General features: G+C 42.3%; 1 protein-coding gene across 1 annotated transcript; it reads right to left on the bottom strand.

The window, feature by feature from the left end:
* Positions 1-4,130: 4,130 nt before the first annotated feature.
* Positions 4,131-15,931, bottom strand: LOC105356039 (neurogenic locus notch homolog protein 1). Its single transcript, XM_023964339.1, has 11 exons — positions 15,705-15,931; positions 14,088-14,232; positions 12,364-12,696; positions 11,418-11,623; positions 10,880-11,213; positions 9,145-9,320; positions 8,851-8,912; positions 8,654-8,777; positions 6,657-6,754; positions 6,243-6,574; positions 4,131-4,894 (listed from the first exon to the last, which is right to left on the bottom strand). The coding sequence occupies exons 1-11, from the start codon at positions 15,754-15,756 to the stop codon at positions 4,402-4,404; spliced, it is 2,355 nt and encodes a 784-aa protein (XP_023820107.1). The 5' UTR covers positions 15,757-15,931; the 3' UTR covers positions 4,131-4,401.
* Positions 15,932-16,727: the final 796 nt, after the last annotated feature.

Genomic DNA, 16,727 nt, shown 5'->3' with positions numbered 1-16,727 from the left:
AAAGCGTCACAAAAAGAAATTAAAGTATTTTTCTGTTGGAACACATTTGTCTTCGTTGAGTTTATCTTTCAAATAGAGAGTTAAAAAATAAACGGTTTCTCTTCTACACTCGAAATGAACAGTTAACGTAAAACAAGGCGAATGTTTTATTTTATGTTTTGAACTTCTAGTGTTTGGTCGTCTCAGGGAGGTGAAATACAATCAGTGGAATTCCGCGCGTAAATATATTTTAACTGCGAATCAATCCATGCGCACAGATCTTGTTGGCCCAGTTGAGTAACATCCTTTAATAAGAACACATTACAAGGAAGATTCTTTACGATAACCGTTCCAAACTCTGCCGAGAGCGTATTTTAAAAATCTGTGCGCACGGATTTGGTCATCTATGGGCACGGAATTCCTCCAACCTTTATTTATTTTTTGCTCCCTAGCACTTGTCGCGCAGGCCCCTGTGGGAAAGCAGATCTTTTTATGACCTGTCAGGATGGATAACTGAGCGTTTGTCACGGAGGAGAGCTCCGTCATGTTCCCACGGACACGTCCTCGCCATTTGGTTCACGTTTTCGTCGGCTCTCTGCGCTTTTACGCGCAGCTTTCCCTGGATTCTTCTAAAGGCGGAGAAGAAAAAAAGATGCCGTTTGTTGAGTTTCACGCGGTCTTGGCGAGTCTTTATGCAAATCTGCGTCGCACGAGTTTCCGACACCTTCTGGGCGCGTGCTGCTCTCAGGTGCGAACATCAGCACGCGCCCACACGAGGTGGCGGATCTTTATTGTTGTGCTAAGAGACAGCTTTGCTTTTAAGTCAGAAGTTTGCATTTTCTCACAAGACTGTAGACGTTTATAACAAGACCTTTTCCGTATGAACCACCACATCTCGACAGGTTTTCTCTCTTACGTTAAACTCCATCCAAAGGAATTTAACTCAAAGTGAAGAGAAGAATTTGTCCGTCAAAACGCCCTTTTGTGTTGTGGCTCAACGAATCATCTGGATCTCAATGGTCTGCGCGCGCGCGCATGGAGATGTGTTTCCATTAAGGGGAGGCCCCTTCCCACAAGTGTTAAATGCGTTAACTTAACAGCTTTAGAAATTAAATTTAGCTTCAGTTCCTACTAGCAGACTTGAATCCACATCAAGGTACAAAAAAATCAGTTTGATTTTAATTTAAAATAAAGGTAATCATCGTGAGGACATTTGACCTGGTTTGTCTGAACCTTTTTACAACAAGTCATAAAAGAAAGACAAGCTTAATATTTGGGATTTTTTCAGAAAACAAACTGACAAATTGTTCTTCAAAATGCAGCACAAACACCTAAATAAAACCTTTAATCAAACAAAATAAATGATTAAAAAAACACAAAGTGACATAATGACATAAAAACCAAATGAAAGATGGATAGGTTAAAGGTCAAACTCCTTAGGTTTGTGTTTGAAATCAGGACTGATTTATTGAGTAAGTAAGTCAATTCTACTCTCACATCTTTAGTTTGACATTTTTCCAGAAGTCTCGTTTAATCAGATTTAATCATTGAAATCTAGTTTTGAATGTTCTTCCACGGAACAGGTTCTCCTAACCGTGCTGCCTCTATAAGAGAAAACAGGTTGATGAGTGACTGACTGAGAGCTCAAAGGTCCCACCTACCCCAGATGAAAGGCTTGTCACGCTCTAAGACAGTCCAGAACCTCTCCAAAGGCGTCCACATAACTCCTGAGCCAGTCCACCAGCAAAATGTTGGAATTTTCCTTGATTCCTCCTGGATTTGTCGATTGGAAAATGAAACCCAAAGTGAGATTGACAAAAGGTTCATTGAGAAGCAATAGAATATTACAATTCTCGGCAGATATCTGAAGACTATGAGATCAAAGCAAAGTCCGAGTCGAATCTAAAAGCTGTTGAATCTGTAGTTTTTTTTCCCTTTATGCAGTGTTGGGGTTACGAACTGTTATGAAGAGTGGCTTGAGGCGTTGTTCCGTTTTTTGAGTTACTAAAATCATAATTTGTAAGCAGAGGTGAACAGAGGAGCAAATGGAGAAGTTTCCAGAGCAGTTCAGTTTAATTAGCTCGTGTGTGCGTCCATGAGAGCGGTGAGCCCATTTTTTGTGTTTATATTAGGGTAAAATATGTTGTTTATTGGTGTGGACATTTTCTGCTAACTTAACAAAGCTAGTTTTGGTTAGAAGTTTATTGGATTTATTTACAATTATCATAAGTTTTCTTGGTATAATATTTTAAGTATTGATTCTATCGAGGTTTGTGGAATGTTTGTATTGTGCAGATATAACAGGCTAAGTTGTTATTATTAAGACTTATTATTATTGAATTTGGTTTATTATAATTGTATTGTTTGTTTTCTTCATTCTGTGTTTAGAACCACACACACACAAACCCAAACCAGGAATATACATTTGCTGGACTTTAAAGCCAAACCCAGATTAAAGAAGGAACAGAAAAAGGTTATCCTCTGGTTTGTCATTGCTTGGGAGAATACACACACTTGACCAGTGTGCTCTCTGCGATCATCCACATCCGAAACCCTTAGTAAAGACTGAAGTCTTCAATACACGAACCTATAACCACCTTTTCTTCCGGGGTTTTGAGTCACTCTATGCCAGTCTTCAAAAGATCTAGTGATCTAGTAGCTACAAAACAGGCCTCAAGCTTTAAAGGCTTCACCAGCGGTGATCCGATGACATAGAGGCAGAGACGGTCAGGCGTTGGAGACATTTTATTTTGAGTCAAACTGTGTTTACGTGGACCAAAGTAATCGGAATGCACGCCTAATCGGAAGAAAAATGCGTCATGTAAACACGCTGATCAGAATACTCTGCACCAATCAGACTCGTTCGGATCAAAACTTCTTTCCAATCGAGATAAGTGGGTTATGCAATTGTTGAGCCGATTGTTGTGCATGTAAACGGTTCATTCCGATCATGTGTCACTACTGCTCTGGTTTAACGTCATGCATAGACGTGTTTTGCTCCAGAGAAAGCTTTGGAGCGCAAACAGGACCGACCGGCTGCTCCAATCTGCCCTCGCCCCGCGGGCTCCTTGCTTCTCCCAAGGGAGAGGGTGCTGAGGAGGAGTGCTTCGTGCCCCCCGACGACGTCCAGACCCTGCGCGGTCTGGGCGCGGCTGCCGGTGGACCGAGCGACTCATCTCTTTGAGCAGAGCAGCCTGACTTATAGCTTTGTGTTTGAGGGGAGGGGAGGATGCTTTGTTACGTGTGCGCTTTCTGTGTGGGAGGCTTCGGACTGCAATGCTTCCCGCAGCTCTGGGTGAACGAGCTCCCGGACTCAGGAGAACCGTGTCTGACCGGTGGAACTGTGTTTCCGAGCAGAGCTTGGTCCGCCCAAAAGCCGGTGTGTGAGCTTTTCAGAGCAGAAATGCTGCTCAGTTCTTAGAAACCTTCAAATCACGTGGATTCGTGGTTCCAGTCGTGTCCCCATAAAAGAAAGGCTGATGTTATTCCCACGTATTTACGTGCGGCCAAGATGCAGATTGCAGCATTTCCTGCATGGATTTTATGTTCATCCAAAGCTAAATGTTGTTGTTAGCACATGTTAGCCTACTCCTAACCCTTCTTCCGGCTCCGTTCTTCAACAGAAAAAGCACTGACCACACGGATTAAAAATACAATGATGAGCGAACATGCGCTTCATAATAACCGTACAATAATAAAAGCACGTTTAGAAGATCATCTCGTGTGACAGCTCGGCTTGTTTACAGCGGGACTCATTTCCTCTTCCAGAATTTTAGAGAGTACTGTGCATGCCCAAAGGATTTATTCTGACCGAAAGTGTGGCCCACGTTTGTTATAATCGGAGAAAGTTTTCTAGGCCCATGTACACGATTGAATTCTAATCCGATCTTTGATCCGATCAAAACATTTTGCACACGTAACGTAGAGTGCTGAAAGATTAGCGCTCTGAGACAGGGATAATATTCCTTACTTTTACTCTTTTGGTTTATTTGAAATATTCTCTCTAAACATTTCTCATGGTGGCAAATAAAACATGAGAATATTGTGTGTCAGATTTTAATGTTTTTGAAATTCTGTGCTAAACTTGAAAATTTGATTTAAAACACTAAAGAGGTTTGGTTTTAGAGACTTCAAGACTGCAAAGAAACAAACACATTCAAAAGTCTCTTTATTGCATGAAAACGAAAGTAAGCTTCTGTACAACCTGATGGAGTTCCTTTAAAAATAAAGAAGTTAGGACTGAAAATCTCGTGAAAGTCAAAGAGACTTTACAGCACAACTCCTCAGGAGAAGCAGAAAAGCTCAGAGTAAAAAGGAGGAAAAAGGAGGAAGAAGATCAGTGAAGGGATGAAGAACAAATGCAGAAATTAGGATTCTTCCTCGTCTCTGTTTTCCTGGCAGGAACGTTCTGTTCAGGGGGTCCTACAGGGCTGTCTGTGTGGAGTCACCCGGGTTGGTTGACCTTTCACCTCTGGACTTCTGCTCGCCGTTGGTCGAGCTCGCCACGACTGGATCTGGTCTGTTGGGACTGTCCACCAGCTGTGGCTCGGGTTGGACGGCGGGAGGGGGCGAGACTACCACCCTTTCAACCGGCTGGTTGACTGTTCTGTCTGTCACAATGACATAATTGGGTTCGGGCTGGTGGGCGCTGGGTCGGCGCTGCAAAGCATGCTGGGTGCAGGAAAAGGACCGCTGTCGAGGGGCGGGCTGGGGCGACAGGAAGTGAGGCGTGGTGGCTCTGGCGACGTCCTGCCTGTCTCGATCCTCGTCTTCCGAGGTCACTTCCTGCAGGGTGCTAATTGGCCGGGGGGAGCGGCCCATGACTCTTGGAGGGACAAGCGCCGTCGCTGATTGGTGGAGCTGTGGACGCCAGTTTTGAGGGCTGGGGTACTGCACCCGCCCTATCGACCAATCACTGAAGAGACAAAAAGGTTTTCAATTAATCAATCAACTTTTGACACATTTTGGCAGTAATGATCAGGAGGTGTCAGCTTTTTCACCCATTTTCATGTTTTTAAGAGTCACTCAAACGTTTCCACTGGAAAGCGTTTGGATGCGTTTTAGCTTGTGACTCAATTTCTGGTAAAAAACTATTTGCATCGTCTCAGATTAGTCACTTTTTGCACATTTCTAACTCTTGATTTGTTCCCATGTCAGACAGCTTCTGTTTCTATGATGGATTGATTTTTTAAAGCCGGTCTCGCCGTGGCAAAAGAAACCACTTCAGCTTTATAAAAATGTAGATCGGGGGGTGGGGGGGTGTCTCCGTGAGCTGATTCAATGGATGAGAGTGTAAAGCACCTTGTATGAACTGATATAAGTAAAAAAGCTGAAAACAAAGAGGTTTACTTTTGAGTTCTTCTGGATTATTGTAGCAAAAAGAAATATAGACTTTGTTCATCAGTATTTACCCATAATGCATTTTTACTGACATTTGATGCACAATAAAAAAAACCATTGAAATTCATTCCCAAAAATGTTTTTATGCGATCTCCTTCTTGTTTTTTGCCCTCTGAAGTTCTTTTTGTGGCCTTTACTGCTTATAACGCTGAATTGTTGAACAAGTTCAGGTCAGAAATGATAGATATTTATCATTTTGTATAGGAAACAAGACTTATAGTCTTTTTGTCCCACAGTAGTCTTGGATTATGAGGACCAAATTGTTTTTGCAATTTATTTTCTTCCTGCACCTTTGATCAAAACATTTCGACCCCCCCCCCCCATGTAGACAACAAGTAAAAAATCAACTTTAGCAGCAGATACAGATTTAAACTAAATCGCCTCAGGAAAAAAGATTTTTTTTTTATAGTTTGGAGATTTGCACCTGCCTTCGAATGGCAAGCTTGCAAAAGTGGCGTCTACCTGTTGCTCAAAAACAAATTTTCACTAGAATAGTGAGAAAATGTAACATATTAGTTAGATGAACCAAACAACACAACATATGATTTGAATATATTAGGAATATGGGCAGAGGTTTGTTGCCAAGGAAATCCAAAAATGTACTTTTGCCAATTCTTCTAAAAATGACACAAACTTGCTCTTCACCCTCAGGTGACCCAAAACTAAAATGGTTGCTATGGAGATAAATCCATACTATGTACAGCTCTGAACATGGTGGCAGGGGCAGAATGGGAGAGGGAGGGGCGGGTTGCGCCTGAGGGACATACAACCAGGCATGCGGCTTTATTTTTTCTTGAGACTGTTCAACAGTTTCTGTCAAAGTTGTTACTGTAGAATACAGGTCAGCATGTCTAAAATCTTACGTTTGGGGAGGTGGGGTCATGTCTCTGTGTCCCACAATCCCAGAGAAGGATGCACTTCTTCCAGGCAGGCCCTGCGACCCCACCCACGGCGGGTACATCAGCGTGCGTTCCTCCCACATCATTTCAGCGGTGGAGTCGCCAGGGACGGGCCCTCTCTGAATCTGGTGAGCCAGGAGGAGTTCCAGGACCTGGTGCTGCATGGCCTCTCTGGCCACATCGATGGGACGGCGCCCTCTGCGGTCGTGCAGCTCTGGGTTGGCACCGTGAAGAAGGAGAAGCCTGGAGGTATCGTAGCAACCGTGGAGGGCGGAGAAGAAGAGGGCTGTCTCTCCCTGAAATGAGCCATTTTTAATTTGAAACCGCTAAAAAGGGGAACTGGCTTTCAGCTTGAATGGGAGAAGAAAACTTTAGCACCTTGTTGTCCTGAAGGTCCACAGCAGCTCCATAACGGATGAGGGTCCGTGCAAGAGACAGGTGGTTCACTGAGCATGCCCAGTGCAGGGCGGATCTCCCTGAGAGAGAGTGTGAGTGGAGGGGAGGTCATGGGGAAGAAGGGAGGGAGTAAGTCAGCCAATGAACAACCAAAACACAACGAGCCCAGATGAGGAAGATGAGGCCAGGTGGAGATGAGAGGGGTGGAAGGAGGACAGCTAGGCTTCAGCAAGAGGAGGTCACCTTAACTTTCCTCTGAGTCAGAGGAGGACAAAAGGGGAGCTGCAGGAGGACAGGTAGAAGAGGATGAGGACAGGAGAAGAGGGACACAAAAAGAAGACGCGAGAGAGATGGGGTAAGTCACCAGAACCTTCACCCCCCTTTTCAGAAAATCCGCCGTCATCGCTGAAGAGGAGGAGAGAATGCAACCTTAGAGCATCAGAACATCAGAATTAAAGTTGTTTTTGTTCTTTGAACTTTCATCAAGCATCACATTTCCCTTTTTGTTTCAATCAGAAAAGAAACGTGAAAGAAAAGCATTTTTTTTCAGACTTTTCAGATAAACTGGTGAAACTTGTTTCTCATCTCTCATTTTAAAGTTTTAAAAACCCAAATTATTAAAAAATCGATTATTGCATTTCTTGTTATCCAATATTTACAATTCCTTAAAGTTTATTTTCCTGATTTTTTTGCATAGTCAAAGTCAGATTGGTCTTGATATCATGTTTTGTCAGTTTGTGCTTTGATCACACTCTGGTTTAGTTCCTCCTCGACCCTCAGAGCTCTAACTTTTCATCTCATTTTACATCTCTGCATATGCTTTTATCAAACACTCTTTTACAGTTAAATGTTCTATTATTTTCTAGCAATAAATTGTTGAAGATAAACATGTATGTAAAGTTTTGACTTTAACCAAAAGAGTTTTTTTAAAGGATTTTTGGATACATTTTGGAAATTTGTGAAATTTGATGATTTCTGTGCAGGTTGGCTGTGACTTCTCCTGGATGTCCGACCCCTCCCTGGGTTCTCCTGGTCACAGCTGCCTGGAATCATCTCATTAAGACTTCTATTTAAGGAGGTGTCTCCTCTGCTTTCTCAGTCAATGTGTCTTTTGTGTTTTTGGTTATCTATCCTGAGTTGGTCTTTGTTATTGGACTTCTTTTTTTTTCTAAATCTTTTGACATTCTGGAGTTGATGAGTCCTTCGCATTCCTGGGTTTTCTGGTTGCAATTGCTTCTCTTGTTACCCTTTTACAATTTTTTTTTTCATATTTTTTTTAAATTTAAAGTCAGCTGGTTCCTCTTCAGCTGTCTGTGGTCTAACTTTTGCTTTTCACTTCCTTTCATCTGCAACTGATGTGCAAAAACACAAAGTCACATATTTTAGGATAGGTGGCACAAAAATGTTTCAGTTTCAAGGCAGACAGTTTTTTTAAAATACAAAGATGCGAAAAACCTCAGTCAGGATTCTTCTTTAAGGCCTTTTACAACCTTTATGTTTTAGATTAAAGCTTCAGATTCATGACATCTGCTTCTCTCTTTCTTCGTGGCCTAGTACAGAGTGTCCACCCTGAGACTGGAGGGTCGTGGGTTCAAATCTACAGTTGAGTCATACCAAAAGACTCAATGTCTCCCTGCTAGACATTCAGCATTGGATTGGGGGGTTAAACCACCAAATGGTTCCCGAGCGCGGCTGTTTCTGCAGCTCACCGCTCCCCCAGGGGCTTGATCAAATGCAGAGAACAAATTTCCCCCAGGGGTGTGACAACTAATGAGACTTTAACTTTAGATTCATCAAAACTGTGTTGGTAAAGTCCTTCCTTTGATTTCAGTAAAAGCCTTTGCTCTCAAAGTGAATTGTGGACTCTCAAATCAGTCGTGTTTTGTTTGTCTGGATTTCTGAATTCAGGAAGAGTCTGGTTGGACTCCTAAAGCCATCTGCTGAAGGACAACTCAGGGAAACGGGTGAGGAACAGTTACCAGTGTGGTCTGTGTTGTTGACCGGAACTCCTGCTTGCAGCAGTTCCAGGACGACTCTGTCCAGCCCGCTTCGCACGGCTCTGATCAGAACCACAGACCCGTCTGGCCCACACCACTCTGCTGACTGGCAAAGCGAAAAAAAAACATTATGGGTCTGATTTAGTTCTGTCTGGATTTTGTTTTAAACTCAAACTGACCTGCTGAGGGGGGCTGAGCAGAGGTGGGGGCATGGCGTTCCTTTCCCATCCTCTGGGTGGAGCTAAAAACAACAATACTCATTTGGAAGTTTTCATTTGAAGTTCTTCGGCTATTACTTAATTAGTCCTTTTTATTCCAGCCTTTAAAAAAAAAGGTATAGAGGAACTTTGAGACCGATTTCTGTTTAATATTAAAAATAAATTGAAAGTGTTTGGCCAGCTCTGATTTTCAGCTTTCAGACGCTCTGCCCTGGGCTTCAGAATAGAGAGCACAGAGCACAGGAGTTCCCTTACACTGCATCGGTCGGTGACTCTGCGAAGCTCCAGTCACAAAGTGTCTCTGCTCCGGAGACCGGTGGTCACAGATGGAGGGATCCTCCAGTCCCCTGGAGCATCTCATGTTGACGTCTTCCATTGAACTCTGGGTGAAGTCTGTGTCACTGCCTGGGTCCTGGTTCCTTTTCAGAGACCTGACAACAAAATACATTATTTTAAACAGAGTAGTAACTCTCCTGATGCATTCTGACCTGCTCACCTGCCCTTTGAGCTGGTTTCTTCTTTATCGAGGGGTTGTGTTCACTATGGGCTTTAAGCTGTGTTCCCTGTTTATGACAGGAATTACGTTCTTAAAACAACCACATAGTAGGATTCTAGATGTTTTAAGGCTGTACAACCCAGTCACTACACACTTAATACACAGAAATTAACATTTCATACTTTTCTAATTTAAACTCTAAAAGTACAAACATTTGGACTCACAAATGAGTCTAGTTTTACAGAGTGAAAACCAAGATCTGATTGTGATTAAAGATTTATGTAGATCTGATAAACTGCACCCATTCTGCACAGGAGACACAGCACAGAGGAGAATGATTGACAAGGTCTACAGTCAATCAGGATGCAGAACACATGCCCTGTGAAAAATAAAGGAAACATATCCAAAATTGCGCAACAAACAATCAACAAAATTGCAAGACTGCAAAAGATTTCCATATCAACTTATTCTAAAGGCGTGGTCAGCAGTTTTAATTTACTTTTTCTAGATTTCCCACCAATTTTTTTTGTTAAAATCAGCAACAAAGGTGAATGTCACTTTTGCCACTGCAGACAAAAGAATTTCCCCATTGTGGGATGAAAAAAGTCCTATCTATCTATCTATCTATCTATCTATCTATCTATCTATCTATCTATCTATCTATCTATCTATCTATCTATCTATCTATCTATCTATCTATCTATCTATCTATCTATCTATCTATCTATCTATCTATCTATCTATCTATCTATCTATCTATCTATCTATCTATCTATCTATCTATCTATCTATCTATCTATCTATCTATCTATCTATCTATCTATCTATCTATCTATCTATCTATCTATCTATCTATCTATCTATCTATCTATCTATCTATCTATCTATCTATCTATCTATCTATCCATCCATCCATCCATCCATCCATCCATCCATCCATCCATCCATCCATCCATCCATCCATCCATCCATCCATCCATCCATCCATCCATCCCAGTACCTTGGAGTTAATGGAAAACTGACTCGCTTGTGGCGACTTTGTAAAAAGACAATTGGTTTCAGTTCCTTCTTATTTGCAAATGAGCTTCATCCTGGAAGTCAAAGGGTTACCCAATGAAACATTTTATTATTTAGAAAATTGAGCCTTCAAAACATTTTCATCACTTGTGTTTATTGTTTTTCTTGTGGTAAATTAGATTTTGCTGTTAAATCTTTGTCAGTTTGTACACAATTTGTTTGACACAACATCATAAAGGGCTAAAAATTTAAATGAGATAAAATATTTTGACTGTGGTTACCAAGACAACGGTAAAAATCCACTTTGACACTGAAACCTATCAGTTCCAGACATGAAGAAACTGTTTTACCTTCATCCAGGCTGATAAGAACCAAAATGAGACTTTCCAGCCTTGTTTTCTTCCCTTTTTTTAATTTGAATTATCATTTGAATGTACCTGTTGTCTAAGCAGCTTCTGCTTTAGCAGCTCTTCTCACCTCATTCGAATGGCGTCCTCCCCCAACGGCTCCCGTCTTCTCTTTTTCTCCGCTTCCTTGGCCTTCTTCTTCTTCTTCAGACTGATTTTCTCTTTGTCCCTGCTGGATCTGACTCGTGGTTCTTGGTGTGTTGCGTGCTGTATCCAGGTCTTCGCTTTGCCCTCCTCCTCATTGGTGGTTTTGGACCGCCGCCTCACCCTGATGCCACCAACCCCCTCTGCCTGCTTTTGCCTCAGCTTCCTCATCACCAGAAACACCACCAGGGGGAGCAGAAGCAGCAGAGCGAGAGCCAAGGCGACCACAGCCCACAACCACGAGGGATTTGGTTCATTGACTGCAACAACAAAAATGAATCCCCCCCAAAAAAACAAACATGAGGGACTTCAGTAACTTGAAAGGCACTGAAAATTATGCTTTTTGGGGGTTGTCTTGGGTATTTTTGTACGAGGAGAGCAGATCTACACACTGGAAACACAACGTTGTTTCATGACATTTTCTTTGGATGCATTTCAGCTTGCGTTAGGAAACCATAGCCCACCTTTGACTTCCTCATCTCTGCTTCCTATTTCCTCCCGGACTCCTCTAATACTGATGATGGCCTTCATTTCCGGGAGGGTGGGGAAGGTTTGGGGCTTCAGCATCATCACAGCTCGCAGGAAACTGGCGGCCTCGGTGGTGTAAGGGAAACAGGTAGAAGGGGAACGGGAGCACGGCCTGTTGTCCACCTGGACGAAAAGGAGGAGCCTAGAAGACCAACAAAAATAAAGAGCTTAAGTGTTGATCTTACCTGACCCTTTACCTGACCCTCTTTAACTTTAGTGTAATATACTAAAAGCTGGTGGCGATGATGATGATCCCAGTCTTTTTTCTCTCTCTTTTTTTCTACAAGTCCTGTCCAACAGCTGAGCAGACAGATGAGACCTGAAGGCGTCTTGTGTTGAACCGATTTTACTGTTACAACAGGGGTTCTTCTGGTACAGGAGTTGTATACTTGTATAAACCTCTTTTGTAAAAACTTTGTTTATATTGATTATATTTGTATCAGTTTTTTATTGCTGGACAGGACGGACAAGTAGAAAAGGGAAGAAGAAAGAAGGAAGTTAAAAAGAAGTGGGGGGGGGGGGGGTTAAGGAAATAGGAGGATGATTATAGAAGGGGGTAGAATCACAAAGTTTCTGGAAGTTTGTAATCATTACTGTCATGTGTAAATGGTGTTCTAAAAGGGGCGGGGCCTGTCCACACACACACTCAGATGTTACAAACGCACCCGTTGGCTCCAAAAGTGTTCACATACAAGCATGTCAACATGGACACAATGCAGCTACAGTTCACATACTTCTGCATACAAACATGTGAAGCATTATATTTGGTCACGCAGGACACCTGTGCTGGAGTGAGTGTTTATGTTCTGCTGAGGTGGATGATGGAATGTAAAAGAAAAGGGGGTCATCCCCATACCAAAAACCCCACCGAAGGTTACTCACCCATTAGAGTCTGTCGGGGGGGAGTGAGTGAGTAGATCGGAGAGCTCCTGGGAGTCAAAGTCAAAAAGGTTGGTGGTGGTGGCCAAGGGAACGGATTCCCGAAGCTTTAGGGGTGACTGCAGGAGGACGCTGAGGCCCCACAGCAGGGGGCTGATGGGAAGGGAGTCGTTCTGCTTGGGTATGTTGGCGTGAATGAGCAGGGTGCCTGCGGCCCACATGGGGCTCTGGTGCTTGATGCAGTCGCTGCCGTCCCACCCACAGGCGGGATTGTTGCAGCCCTGGTCGCAGCGGTCGCTGGCGTAGTAAGCGCGGCAGTACTCCGTGTGGCCTGGACTGGGATCCATTAGGACACGGTGTGAAGACACAAACACAACCACTCAGGCATGAATTTCATTAAGGCCCCATTTATCAATGACTAACTTAATATTATGACTTTTACGTAAATGCAGGGTAGAACCCTCGACTTTTTAATGTACTGTACGATGTTCAGAGCTCCTTATGCTAAACTACAGATGAAATAAAGTATTTTTTTTTGGCTCACACTTCTTTGTGGAACATCTTCTGGTCTTTGCAGCATTCTCCTTCTAAAATTAAGCTGTTGTAGACCGGCTGCCTGTTCCAGGTTCAGCTACACCCCAGCCGGGGTGTTGAAAAGACCCTGACACTGAGGGGGCCCCATGGCCCAGCCACCAACAAGTCCCAAGACACAACCTGTACCGCAATGTTGTCTCAAATAAATCCTCATTTCTGTAGCATCAAATTTAGGTTTGAAATATTGTAAACAAGCAAAAACACACCAGTCTTTTGGTAAAATGACTAAAGGTTCAAAGAAAAAAGGTGTCACATTAATACATTTTAATATATTCATGTAATATATACATTTAATGATGAGTTCTACGAAAAGACAAATCAAGTGTAACAATTTTTTTTTGCTGATGTCTCTATTTTATAAATGGAGAATCTTGAGTGTGACTTCTTATTTGTTGGTTTTGTTATATTTCATTTTTATTGAAACAAACAGATTTTCATATTTTTAAAATTCAAGCCTAACAAACATACCAGTATTTTCTTTTATTCAATATCTCCCCCATGAGTTCTCACCAGTTTCTTGCATGGCCGATACTCCTAAGTTGTCTCTGTCTGTCATTAAACTGTCTCATATTTGATTTTTAGCTGTTTGTGTCCTAATCATAATACCTCCAGCACCGTGCCTGACAGTGGGTTTTGTGAATCTCAAATCTTCTCCACCTGGTTTGTTTTGTTTGTACCACACTCTTTTAGTGGTCTTATTTGTCATTTTATTTATTTCAGTACAACTTCATTGATGCTTTTAATCTATTTTTAGTTGCGTGTTTTGTAGTGCACTTAAGAGGAAAATACAACAGATAGTTAAACTGTTTTACTGTAATCCTCTTCAATAAATCATGAAAAAACTAAATTTACAACCTGTCTTAGTCTTTCCTAGATACATTTTTTTTTTACTTTTTTGCATTTTCTAGAAGAAGAAAAAAGATTTGCTTCTGTTCAGCTAAAAACAAGAAAACGTTTCACATTTTTTGAAGGTTTAATATCCTTGCTAGAAGTCTCATATTTGCAGAAAAACTGGGGTTCTGTGCAAAGACAAACATCAAGAAGAAACAGTAAAGAACACGCAGCAGCAGCAGCAGATCTGTTTTTGTGGCTTCAAACATGTGAAGAACAACAGAGCATCACAGGTGTTTTACTTGCAGTGACCCCTGTCCTTCAGGCAGTCGAAGCCGTCCCGCAGACACTCGGGCTCCATGCACTCTCTGTCACATGACCCGTCTCCAAACTTGTCCTTGCACTTCCGGTTGGCCGGGCACTGCCCCCACGGGTCACCTGACACGGCTGTGGGAGTCAGAACATGGATTGGTGAACGTCGTCAGCGTCGGCTTGACTTGTGGCCTCGTCTGCGTGTTACTCCCTTCCTTTTTCCTCACATTTACAGAACATCATCCCTGTTTTTATCTGGAGAAATGATTCCGTGAGTCCCATCATGTGGGTTTGATTTCTTGGATAACCTCACCTGTGACGGCCCACATTGGGCCAAAATGGGATCAATCAGCAATTGAGGATGGAGAAACCTTGAATGAATTGAAGGAATTCCTCCATACAACTCTTCTTTGAAGGTTTTTTTTTAGCTCAACTAGCAAATTAGGCTTCCATTGTTTATTTTTAATTCCAATCTTCTTCCCTGGTACAGTTACATTAACATTTGCATTGGATTCAATCTCATATTTTCATGGAAACAGTCCGAGTCTTTTAGTACAGGTGTCATAAATGTCAAAAACCAAAAATAGAAGATTGCAAGTACGTAGACTAATATATTTTCATATTGATGTAAATCTTTAAATTTCTGTCAAAGAGAATCTGAAATCAAACATTAGATCTGAAAGTCCCTCAGATGAGGAAAGAGAAAGAAGAAAATTGACCAAAACGAGGTCAGATACCTCGTGGCATAAGGGCAAACTCCACATAGATGTGAACCTTAATTAAAAGACGCACAAATCCTTCACTAATATGGCAATTGAGTTTCAAGATGATTTGAAACGAGTTTTATCACCAGCAAAAACTCAATCCCCCTCATTGTTCAAGAGCGCTTGGCAGCCTTCATAACAATGCGGGTCGAGGCACAGAGGCTCGGTCCTGGTCCAGCCCTGCTAAGGGGGACAGGAAACTGGCCCGACATAAACAGGAAGTGTCCCAAAGAAGCGAATAGCGGCAGGAAATGAAGTGGGTCGGGAGCTTGATGAAGGTCAAAGGTCGTCGTCGAAGCAACGAGGAATGTGATGGACAATGGGCTTGGCAGGTGTGTCTGGGACCAAACAATCGAAAGGATATATGGGGAAGAAAAATCTGAAATGAAACATGTTTTGGAATTTTTTAATTGGGTTAGGGTTAGGTGTTAGGTGTAAGGTGTTAAAGACAGAAATGTACTTTTCTGTGAATTTACATTCACTCATTCATCTCCTAAACCCGTTTTGTCGATCTCGAGGTCACGGCGCTGGGCGCAGGCAGAGTACTGCCTGGACAGGTCGCCAGTCTGACACATGAATCCGGCAATTTAATTTTTGTCAATTTGGATGAAAGATTCTCCATCTGAACCAAAATATTGATAAAAATTTGTGGGGGGAAAAGAAATTTTGCGCTTTGTGATATAATTTAAAGCTCTCGTTTTAACTGGAAAAGGTATGTTTTTAACATTTTAGAAAATTATTCAACATTATTTTTATGTTTCAGTATCAGAAAACACTGACTATGCAGCCACAAGCTTCAGGTTTTGTAATATGAACCTAAAAGTAAAAAGGCAGAGGGCTCACCCTGACACGTGCAGCTGAGTCCAAGCAGAAAAAAACACCTGAAGAACAGCATCTTCAGGCAGCTCAGGCCGCCGCCACCGGCCGCTGATCTCCGGACCAGCGTTCTTTGGTGATCCGAACTTTGAGCGGAATCTAAGAGCAGCTCTGAGTGAAGTCGGTCATGCTGTCACCAGCACCGCCGGCTGTGACTATCCTGCCCACTTTGCGCTCTGGCTCTATTTTTTTTTTTTTTAAATGCTCTGCGGAAATCTGGACGACTTCCTGCCACTGTGTGCAGAAGAATAGGCAGAGCGATAAGCGGTGTGTATTTGTGGCGCTGTGACGTGAGCTGCAGGGAGAGCCGTTAAACTTAAAGGATGCAGGGAGGATTTGTGGTTTGAAATGCTCCCATTTTTTTTTTTTTTTGACAAAACAGAAATGAAGCTCCATTTGGTCTATAGAAAGCCTGATTGCCGTGAAACGCACCAGAGTTCATCTGCAATTAAAGAGAGACTCTTGGTCCCCAAGAGGACCAGAGTTCTGCTGTTTGGTCTAAACCAGGGATTTGGTGAATTTTCACACCTGCCAAACCAAAAGGATCATCAGTGGAAACCAGATCTGGATCAGTCCGAACCAAAGCTGTCAGTGTGAATGTAGATAAACCTTCACTCAGACTGTGGATTAAAGAGTTCACATGCTTCAAATATTTAATCCATCAATCAACCAACCAAACTTCCAAAAAGATCAGCATTTCTGTTCCTTCAGAGTTGTTGGTATAATTCTTTTAATTTCTTGTTAATAATTCAAAACAATATATTTAAAATTTTCAGTGTTTTCCACATTTTGAATTAAATACTGACTGGCGCTGCTCTGTTTTAGAGTAACCAGCTGGCTTTGCTGACACAGAGAGTCATCTAAAGGCAGGAAATGTAATCTCAGTGATGAACAGGAGGCTGCAGGGAGGCGGCTAGAAATAGGACTGGCATCATGAAAGAAGACGAAACCAGGAAGGAAGCTGTTAAACATTTCAAAGTTCTGGCCAAT

The sequence above is a fragment of the Oryzias latipes genome, chromosome 16 (genome assembly GCF_002234675.1).
Source record: "Oryzias latipes chromosome 16, ASM223467v1".
Taxonomy (NCBI): Eukaryota; Metazoa; Chordata; class Actinopteri; order Beloniformes; family Adrianichthyidae; genus Oryzias; species Oryzias latipes.
The sequence above is the reverse complement of the archived record's forward strand: the minus strand, read 5'-3'. Positions and strand labels throughout refer to the sequence as shown.